This window comes from Papaver somniferum, chromosome 10, assembly GCF_003573695.1.
Source record: "Papaver somniferum cultivar HN1 chromosome 10, ASM357369v1, whole genome shotgun sequence".
Lineage (NCBI taxonomy): Eukaryota > Viridiplantae > Streptophyta > Magnoliopsida > Ranunculales > Papaveraceae > Papaver > Papaver somniferum.
In genome coordinates, this window is record NC_039367.1 from 51,945,212 (window position 1) to 51,956,296 (window position 11,085).

Sequence of the window (11,085 nt, forward strand, 5' to 3'; positions counted from 1 at the left end):
ATGTTCCATGTGTGAAATAGATAATCATCCACCAATTCAGTGTCCATGGATCTACTCTAGGTGCAAGAATGTACCTTGCAATGGTGTTAGGAGAATGTTGTTGTCTTAAACTCCTGAGCATCCTGGTGAGAAGTTCTTCAACTGCTCCATCTGCAACTATTTTGAATGGTTTGTAGATGCAATAGATGATGTTAAAGCTTTGGATGTTCAGCTTCCTGCCAATAAGTGTTGCTTTGCTTGTGGTGACATAAACCACCAGTTCAATTCCTGTTCATTCCAAAATCAACCTTGTAAGAAGAAATGCAGTGGAAAATACATGCTCAAAGTATGTAGAAATAAACACAACCACCATTTATGTTACCTGCAATGAAACAACATCCAATGTCAAGACTTCCAATGGGTCTCTGATGCTATTTTCCTTGCTGCCAAATCCAAGGAAAGATCTGCTAAGTTGAAGATGGTTGACCTGTGTAAGCAATTACAAAACAATCTACAAATGTAATGAAAGTGTTGAACAAGAAGTAATATAATGTACTACTTATATATTGAGCAGCATCAGCATTTTCCAGCACCAAAGCATCCATATGGAACTGGACAAAAAGAAACATGAAGGTTATTAACAATTTATAACCAATAAAACTCTCCATGACATAAACAAGTTACAAAAGAACACTTCCAGTGGACACAAGTGTTTTATTACCTTCCAGTGGGTGAACTTATAGGCTTTAGCAGCATTCCAGATAAGGCTATGTATCTTTGAACCCTTATAGTAGCAGGAGAAACTAAGTTTGAATTGCTAACAACCTTGTTCTTAGGTGTAGAGAACACAAAGTCATCTTCATGTGTCACATTCTTCTTAGGTGAAGAAAACACCATCTCAGAGCCACTTGTCACCTTCTTAGTAGGAGTTAAATACATAACTTCATTAGTAACACCTGAAGATGATGGGCATTCATCACCAGCCCTCAAAACCTTGTCACTAATACGGAAGTAAAGATGCACATAACCATCATCTTGATATTCAGCCCTGTCCCACATTGTAAAGAACTCCTCATGATTGGTAATCAGTTCTGGTATGTTATCTGGAGTGAACCAAAACAAATTAAGCTTCTTGGCCTCACTAATCTTCATCTCCCATATAGTCATATCAGTCAACATACGAAGATCAACAAAGTTTACATCCAAATCATGGTATACAGTCCATTTATTCGTGGTGAAAGGAAAGTGCATCTTTACTTCAGTATTAAGAATATGTTAATTACAAAAGTGTTCCTCTGCTAATATGTTAATTACCAAAGGAAAGTGTCCCTCTGCTAATATGTTAATTACAAAAGTGTCCCTCTTTGAAACAGAATTAGAAAAATGTCCCTCTCCAAGGGTTTTCCGTCCAAACGTTGTTGACTCGCCGTTAAATCCGTTTTAACTCAGTCTGGTCCCACCGAAGGTATTAAATAAGCATATTGAATTACCGATTTTTCCCTGGAAAGTCAAAATTCCCAAATTAAACTCGAGTTAATCTCAAAACGGATTTAAGATTCATCTCGAGAATGATCTGACGACTGTTAATTAACAAAACGTATGATCCATCTCGAGCACGATCTAACGACTATTAGCAGGGACACGTGTGATCGTACGGTCTAGGGTTTGGATATATTAAGAAAAATGAAACCAAAAAATCAGAACATCTCTTCACTTGCCGCCTCTTTTTTTCTCTGCGATTTTTCTTCCCTCTCTTATTCTCTTCAAGGTCTGTTGATGAATAGCTTGAAGAACTGATTGAAGTAAAGCGAACCCCGTTTAATCGCAGAGATCTGCTAATTTGCCGCCTCTATTTTAGCAGAGTTTTTTCTTCCCTCTCTTCTTTTGTTCAAGGTCTGTTGATGAAGAACTTTTGAAGAAGTGATTGAAGTAAGAAGTTCTACAAGATGAGTGGTGATGATAGTGATTCGAGCAAAATGAGGTAAGAAGTTCTTCAACTTTGTTTTGATTCTCAAAATGATTCTGTATTTTTAGGGTTTTTATTGTTTCTGGTGATTTAGGGTTCAGGGTTCTTTTGATTCAAACAATCATGTCTCTGTAGTGTTAGGGTTTGTTCGATTTACCCTTATTTGATTACTGATTTTAATTTTTCAAACCCTAATTTTGAAATTTTGGGATTTTTCAGAAACCCTAATTTTGAAATTTGGGGATTTTTTTTTAATTTCTCGATTTATGGCTGTTGTTGAATGGTAAAAATGATGAATATGGTTTCTGGGGATATATTACAAACTTAGTAATTGAATTGGTTGGATGGTTTTTTGTTTGTTGTATGTGCAGAAGCAGATTTGTTAGGTACCCTAAAAGGAGCTTTAGGGTTGAATTATTCACCACGAATAAATGGACTGTATACCATGATTTGGATGTAAACTTTGTTAATCTTCATATGTTCACTGATATGATTATGTGAGAGATGAAGATTAGTGAGGCCAAGAAGCTTAATTTGTTTTGGTTCACTCCAGATAACATACCATAACTGATTACCAATCATGAGGAGTTCTTTACAATGTGGGACAGGGCTGAATATCAAGATGATGGTTATGTGCATCTTTACTTCAGTATTAGTGACAAGGTTTTGAGGGCTGGTGATGAATGCCCATCATCTTCAGGTGTTACTAATGAAGTTATGTATTTAACTCCTACTAAGAAGGTGACAAGTGACTCTGAGATGGTGTTTTCTTCACCTAAGAAGAATGTGACACATGAAGATGACTTTGTGTTCTCTACACCTAAGAACAAGGTTGTTAGCAATTCAAACTTAGTTTCTCCTGCTACTATAAGGGTTCAAAGATACATAGCCTTATCTGGAATGCTGCTAAAGCCTATAAGTTCACCCACTGGAAGGTAATAAAACACTTGTGTCCACTGGAAGTGTTCTTTTGTAACTTGTTTATGTCATGGAGAGTTTTATTGGTTATAAATTGTTAATAACCTTCATGTTTCTTTTTGTCCAGTTCCATATGGATGCTTTGGTGCTGGAAAATGCTGCTGCTGCTCAATATATAAGTAGTACATTATATTACTTCTTGTTCAACACTTTCATTACATTTGTAGATTGTTTTGTAATTGCTTACACAGGTCAGCCATCTTCAACTTAGCAGATCTTTCCTTGGATTTGGCAGCAAGGAAAATAGCATCAGAGACCCATTGGAAGTCTTGACATTGGATGTTGTTGCATTGCAGGTAACATAAATAGTGGTTGTGTTTATTTCTACATACTTTGAGCATGTATTTTCCACTGCATTTCTTCTTACAAGGTTGATTTTGGAATGAACAGGAATTGAACTGGTGGTTTATGTCACCACAAGCAAAGCAACACTTATTGGCAGGAAGCTGAACATCCAAAGCTTTAACATCATCTATTGCATCTACAAACCATTCAAAATAGTTGCAGATGGAGCAGTTGAAGAACTTCTCACCAGGATGCTCAGGAGTTTAAGACAACAACATTCTCCTAACACCATTGCAAGGTACATTCTTGCACCTAGAGTAGATCCATGGACACTGAATTGGTGGATGATTATCTATTTCACACATGGAACATACACTGTTGGAACTTCTACTGCTAGATACCTCCACCATGTTTCTCATATTGAACTTTTGCATAATTTCATCCATTGTAGATGATTGTTTAGATTTTTATGGGATTTTTATCTGCTGCAGATAAATGGATGGTGGTTTTATAGCAGAGAAAACAGAATATGACCGTTCAACGGTCATATTTGGGTGACAATGATGATGTGTACCATTTGCCACGTCATTATAATCTTCCAGGTGGCAATTGCAGAGATGACATGGACATGTTGCCGCGTGTACAAGATGCCACGTAAGCTAGTGTGGTTAACTACCTAGAGTTAGATGTCAAGGGCAGGTTTGTCTACTTTTGGGTGCAAATACATGTGACGTGGCACCGTTTTTTTCATTTGAAAAATTCGGATGGAAATTCTTGTTAGAGGAACATATTTGTAATTCTATTTAAAGGAGGAACATATTTGTAATTAAAATTATTAAGAGGTACGTATAGTCAATAAAACCCTAGAGAGAATGATTCTTTCTTCTACTACCCATTCAATCATGAACTTACATCAAATCAATTGATTAGCAAAAAAAAGTTAAGCATAAGAATCAATAAAGAATTAAAGTGTTGTGAGAAAGATGGACTCACAAACCATCAAATTTGACACCTTGAAAAATCAGGCACTTTATATCTTTTTCCTAAGAATTTCAAAATTTAAAATTTTTGAGTTGGTAGAGCTCCATAATACATATGTTAATTTCTTGCACATTGTTCCTCAACAATTATAGCAACGGAATAAGGAGAAAAGCTGTGACTAAACTTTGTCAGTTGTCGTTTTTAGTACAGTTAAAATTTCATAATGACAATGATGATGAGGCTCAGGATTCGAATTTAAAAATTGTCGAAAATAAAAAGTTTGGATTGAAAGTTTGTGGTCAGATGGTAAAACTAACAAAGATTTGGATTTCAAGAGGCACATTAAGGAGAGCAAAAATGTATGCGAGCAAGGTTCAGGTAGATGTAACTGATATACAATTAACCTGCTAACTGCATCGCAATAATGAAATTTACAGTAAAAATAGGCTTCGTGAATTGTTACATCTGAACCTAAAATGGGCAAATACTCTTTTGAATCCAGACATTATAGCAAAAATAGAATAATAAGATTCACATAACAAGGCAGTTATACATCATTAACTAACGGATTATACAGACATTATTGTCATCACCTCGGAAGCTAAAAGGTATACTCTTAATCTCTTATCTAACAAAGTACCGAGCTCAACTATTCATGATTGAAAATTGTATCTTACACACTTCTCAGATGAAATCAAATCTCTGAACACTTCCTTGATATACTAATAAGTCGAACAGGACACTTCAGCACTCACCAGTCACTGATTATAAGATTTAAATAAGAAAAATCCCACAACTATAGCTAGTCATGGTACATACAATGTCTGCCTTCAAGATGTGTTTTCACTCGTACGGATTCTTGAAGTTCTTCAAGAGGTCAGGGATGTCATAACCAAGCATGTCATCGACCGTTTGTATCAACTTCGGCTTTAGCTTCTCAAACTTATCGATGCTGTAACCGCTGAGTACTTCTCTAAAATGCTCGACATTTGGGAAGTCCCCAGCTGGTAGATGGAACTCTCTCTGGACCTGTTTTTACATATAAGGGGTGTCATAATTAACCAATGCATACACATTCATACACATAATTCCTAGCTGTTAGCTATCATTTAAGCTAACACCAAATTTCGCTATTAGTTAGTAACATGTTAATCTCTACCATCTATGTATGGGAACAGCTGGAGGAGAATTGTGTCGGATGGTTTTACACTTAATGTTAAAAATGAAAAAAACGGTCCTCTAACTGATTCAATCGTAGAATGTTTAAAGGAAAACATTTTTGGTAAAAATCGAAAGGTTATCACGAATATCATGTAGGTTCACATGTAGACATGCAGATAAAAAATATATACATAGAGAGAGAGAGAGAGAGGGAGGAACCTTTGCAAATTCATCTTCTAGATTATCTATGAGTCTCTGTTGTGCCTTAGCCTTGCCCATCATTGCAGGCATCTCCTTTCTAAGATGACTAATTATGTAAGCGTGGATCTTAGCAGCTCTTGCACGCTTTACAAATTCATTGATCTGCATTTTACGTTTTCACTTATTTATATGGTCTTCACAGTAAAAATAAGATACAAATGCGTAAACAACTGCTGAGATAAAATTGGTTCACATACTCGGCGATCACAAGCTTTCTTGGGAATATCTTTCAGATCAGCAAGCAGGTCTTCCTGCTCCTTCTCAAAAAGCTCTTTTCCAAGTGGACCAATTGCTGCTTCATTTACAGGTTTGTCATTAAATGAGCTGCCACAGGGATTGAAACATTAGGCCGCTTATAAGTTATAACAAAAGTGAGCATCAACTCAAGTTTGCTTAATCAAAAAATATATCACATGAATGAAGTCTTCAATTGCAAATAAATATTCAATCTCTTCTGTAGAAAATCCAACTAGAGTGAGTTTGAAAGGAAAAACAATTCCTTTACCCCCAAAAAGAATAGAACATACGTCTACAAGCAATACTGTTCATGGCATAAAGTTGCAAGCTACTAGATGCACTACAACAGGATTCTAAAATCGATCTTAAACTTAAGATTTTCCTATCTTTTAAATGATTTTGAGTTTCGCTTACCAATGATTGCACATGCCAGATATAATTCCTAAAGAACAAGCAAGTACTACAACAGGATATCCCTACTCCTAAAAGACCTCGAAACGCAGACGAGCGGGATTGAGTTCGAGAAGAGAAAGCATTACCCAATATAAACACGCATAACTTCAGGAGTATTAAGAACCTTTCCCAGTGACCACATCAATGCCCCATAAACTCTCATCAGCTGCACAAAGTTTTCAACAATTGAACTGCTTAATTATTCTGGCATCCATTACCAAGAGAACGTAACAGCTAGTAGAAAGACATCTTTCGAAAAAATAGACTTGGTGTTCAATTTTTACTTGCTATAAGAATAAATGACTATCTATATTATTACCTGTTGTGTATCAACTTGATCTGCCTTGTTCAGAACCACGCGTATCTTGTCATCATGACCACGTAGAGATCCAATGACGCGCTTGAATTCATCACTGATATCCAGTTTATGAGGATCAAATAGAAGAAGAATAAGATCACACTTAGCTGCAAACCAAGATGTAACTCCAGTAAAATCATAGCTTCGTTGTGTCCGTTGCTTTTCTCCGGATAGAACTCCAGGAGTATCTACAAATGTGATATGCTCTAGCAGCTGTATACATGAAAAAGACAATGAGCATTTATGTTATAATAAAAGGAACAGCTACTAAATTACATAATGTAATATAATGTGCAGAGGGAGAACCCACCGGATGCGGCATTTGGGAACACTGAAATTTTGATAAAAATGCAGTTCCAAAAGTTGTGAGGCCACTGTATGGCATGTCTGCTTGAACAGCAATTGTGTTCCCAGGAATACTCCTTCCATCAGGTCCCGACTATATGTACATATAATAGCGAAGAACTAATCAAACCACTGAAGGAAAACCAGTTGCATGAAAAGCTTTCCATACTCAACATCAAGCATAAAACGGGATAGTAACAGGTCCAGGTTTTTAAGGTAAGTCATTAGTTTTTCAGAATTGCCAATTTTTTATTACATGGAAGAATTTTGTGATAAGATTTATGTAAAACACACAAGTAAGAAACAAAATTTTGGCAATTTTATGCAATTCATACACACACATTAAGTTCCCCCAAAACCTTGGCGTCAAGTTCTTAACAATTGATGTTTTGCAAAAACCCACTGTGATCTAGTTTGTGGATAGTGAAGTTGTCGCACCACTGTATATTCTCATGCCTACACAAAGTTATTTCAAACCAAACATGGTTACTAACTTATGCCACACTATTACCAATTCACCAGTGTTTTCCTACTCATTTAAAATTTGAAGGGACCACTAAAAGATTTGCAAAAGAAAAAGAGAAAAAGTTTTCACCCCAAACAATCAATCTTGATCAAAGTTACATCTAATCTTGAATATTCATACTAAATAGATAAAAGAAGCAGCTGAATTATACAACATTTATTTCTGACATACCATAACAACTACAAATCTGTCCGTTGTAGGTTCTGGTCCAATGTGAGCTCCTGCTTAAAAGAAGGAAATGATAAGCAGAGAAACACAGTACTGATCATAATTTTAGACAAGAAAATCAAGGGAAGTAAGCCATGTTATTTAAATTACCTGGATAAGTACTTTTCAGTAGATGCTTGATGAATGTGGTTTTTCCAGTAGAATACTGGCCCAAAAGCATGACCATTGGTCTAGCATCAAAGTCACTGTTTGTCTACATTACACAGAGAACAAAACAAAGAAATAAGTTGATTGTGATAATAAGTACTAGAATCCATGGAAATAAAAACATTTCAATTTACCTCTGCAGAAAACTTAAGATTATTAATCAAACATCTAAATTTTGTCAAAACATCAACTAAAGCAACAAATTTTCGTTCCTACATGGTTCATCACTCACCAATAATGGAGATACAAAATCATTAAATTTGTAGGCAACTTCCAACGGCTTTAGCTTTTCGATGTATAGCCTCTTCAACCCGTCAATTATTGATGTGACTGAGCTTAAAGGAACCTGAACACAGTACAATGTAAGACAATTAGAAACCATCATCCAAGTAACCACGACAATAACGGAACTTGGACCTTAATGGCCAAATAAAATGATGATGACTTGCTCATAAAGAATCCTAAATAGGTTGTTCAAGATTGCTCCAGCTTCTTTAGCGAAAGTATATGACAACATCCAATTATGAGTAAACATGAGGAAGTGATTACTTTACCGAAATGATATGCAGATTTAAAGAGACTTCACAGGGAAAATGAGTTCTTTAGCTTGGCGGATATGATATGTTAACCCAAGCAGGAGTACATGAAAAAACTTCTCTACCAAAATATCACGAGAAGTAAACATATACTGAGCCAAAGATAAACACAATATACCTTTTTTGTAGACTTAGAGGTAAACCAATTAGCCGATATGGATGGTTGGGGAGAGATTGCTGCAGAATACAGTAAAATTTTGTGATTAAGATAATGAACAGAATAAGAAATGACAGTTGCAAACCTATCAAGGTTTTCAATACTTACAGAGATCGGGCTCTACTTTCTTTGGTGAACGTTTTTTCTGAAATTATCCATCAACAAATAAGTTAGGAGATTACCAAAGCTTAGTGCTAAACCATGGAGATATTAACCGGTACACTTACAGCTAATAATGCATCCAACCCTTCCATCACTGGAGGGTTTAAGCTTTCCAAATCAACTGCAACAGAAGAATAAGGGTTCTAGTCATCCTTAAGGTTCAACGCATTAATCAGGCATTAATCAGGTAAGCATAATCAATTTCATAAAATAAGTAGATGAACATGTTACTCCACCGAGAACTAACACAAAAATACAGATACCCATCATTAATGTTCACTACTACTTGTGAAAGAAATGGCGAGAAAACTTGCTTACGTTCAGCGGTGAGAAGTCCCTCTGTTATTTCATGTCCAGCTTGTGCCAAAGAGACAAGCTGCATTGCAGTAACGAATTCTTTGAACCCAAGGAACCCTAGTCGTTTGGAATCAGAAATAGCCCATACCTGAAAACTAAGAATAGTCAAGTTCACATGAAGACATAGAATGATCTCGTCAAGCATAATGAATCACCACAATACAAAGTTTTTCCAGTGTTCTATATATGGGAAAATTGAGCATGCAAGAGTCCTTGTGCATTCCCAACTAAGCATTGTGAATCACCTCACTATAATTTTTATGTCTTTTGCTCTTAACAGATGAGAGTTGAACCAATTTAAAACGAGATACTAAGTAGCTTCCATCTAAAGAAGGAGAGACGAAAGAGTTACAGATTTTAAGGCAAGACTCAACAATAACTTTCTGAAACCGGGAGAACACCCTGCAACCACAATCTTGGTTAGTTGGATCAATGGGACTAACTATTCACATGCTTGTTGGGCACCAAACCAATCCATGGCAAGCGTATCAGAAAATTCAAGTAAGAATTTACTTGCACAGCCAGACTTATGCCTCATAAAACCGTAATCAACAAAATAAACATGATAAGAACTTTATTAATTCAGAATGCACAAAATTTCCTCATGTACATAGCTCATTTTCAGTCCACAACCCGTACCAACGCCGTTACAACACTAATTGGAATATTCATCAGCCAATCCAAATGTATTCATGTTTGATTCACCAATATGAATCAAGCATGAACAAATTGAGCATTTGGGGAACAGTAAAAATAACCTAGTTCTTCTATACCCTAATAAAATCAAGTACAGCAACTAAATAAGAGAAGTAAAATAAAACCCTAATAAGAGTGTATGACGTAGAAACCTGTTTAAGTTCAGGTCGGGATAAGTTAGATAAAGCGAAGAACTTAGTTGCGTCATTTCCGGTAACTCGACCATCTCCATCTGCACAAAACAAAGATCAGTATTGAAATCTTCTTTTGATGCTCAAATAAAAATCACAGAAAAAATAATTTAAATATTTAAGGATCGAAATAGACCTGTATCAGCGTGATTAAACCATGCCTGGTAGATCTTCTGATGCTCTTTCGAACATGAACTAATCGGACCTGAATCTATCTCCATCAAAAACGATTGATAGATCCAGAGACAGATTATATTGATCGAGATGATATCCCTGTTGGTTTCGATTTGAAATTTCGAAATTTAGGAAAGAGAAAGAAAATAAGGTTTCTTTTTTAACAGTTTTCGCGCTTCTCACCAAATTAAGGGGAGAGAGAAAAACTCGGAGACAGAGAGCTTAAAAGGTACTGAACTCTAATTCCCTTTTCTAAAATGACGATATTATCCCTGGGCAATGGGCATGAGTCATGATTAAGGAAAACCGACATACAGCACTGACCCACGGATGAAACAAACGTCTGCCTGGATATTCCACTACGCGTGAACACATAGGAATAGGATGGCTTGAAGATGGATGACAATTGACATGTAGAGTATTTCCAACCCAAACAAGTTTAATCCTTCCAAATCAGATTATAATAAGGTTTCCTAATTTGGACGGTCCGATTTTCGGAAAAGCCTATAAATAAAAGCTTGTGTGGCATTATATATATCTTAAAAGTTGCATTGATAAAATACTATCACCACAAAAAACTCACCAAAACAAAAGCGATACAAAAACCTCAAATATCATAATAGTCTAAATTTTTCTTTTTAGTATTTAAATCACCCCAACAAAAACAAAAATCAACCTCACTTTTAAATTTTATTATACTATCACCACCACCAACAACAGCGCCACCGCCGACCGCCACCGCCACCACCACCGCCACCGTCGCCGACCGCCACCGCCATCACCGCCGCCGCCAACCACCACCGCCGACACCCACTACCGCCGCCGCTGCCGCCAACCACCACCGCCA

At 36.3% G+C, this 11,085-nt stretch overlaps 1 protein-coding gene across 1 annotated transcript; it reads right to left on the reverse strand.

Moving 5' to 3' along the window:
• Nucleotides 1–4,666: 4,666 nt before the first annotated feature.
• LOC113318486 (EH domain-containing protein 1-like) lies at nucleotides 4,667–10,419 on the reverse strand. Its single transcript, XM_026566650.1, has 15 exons — nucleotides 10,201–10,419; nucleotides 10,026–10,105; nucleotides 9,139–9,265; nucleotides 8,886–8,941; nucleotides 8,767–8,803; nucleotides 8,620–8,678; nucleotides 8,138–8,251; nucleotides 7,849–7,951; nucleotides 7,702–7,751; nucleotides 6,970–7,098; nucleotides 6,621–6,872; nucleotides 6,388–6,467; nucleotides 5,809–5,935; nucleotides 5,570–5,713; nucleotides 4,667–5,218 (listed from the first exon to the last, which is right to left on the reverse strand). Exons 1-15 carry the CDS (start codon nucleotides 10,283–10,285, stop codon nucleotides 5,033–5,035), a joined length of 1,629 nt encoding a protein of 542 aa, XP_026422435.1. The 5' UTR covers nucleotides 10,286–10,419; the 3' UTR covers nucleotides 4,667–5,032.
• Between the last annotated feature and the right edge of the window lie 666 nt (nucleotides 10,420–11,085).

Excerpts from the sequence above, each read along its gene's own strand:
- LOC113318486 (XM_026566650.1), bottom strand. The coding sequence starts at position 10,285 with ATGGAGATAGATTCAGGTCCGATTAGTTCATGTTCGAAAGAGCATCAG. Across the intron at positions 8,942-9,138 it reads GGGACTTCTCACCGCTGAAC|TTGATTTGGAAAGCTTAAAC; the intron begins GTAAGCAAGTTT and ends CTTCTGTTGCAG. Across the intron at positions 6,873-6,969 it reads GTTCCCAAATGCCGCATCCG|CTGCTAGAGCATATCACATT; the intron begins GTGGGTTCTCCC and ends TCATGTATACAG.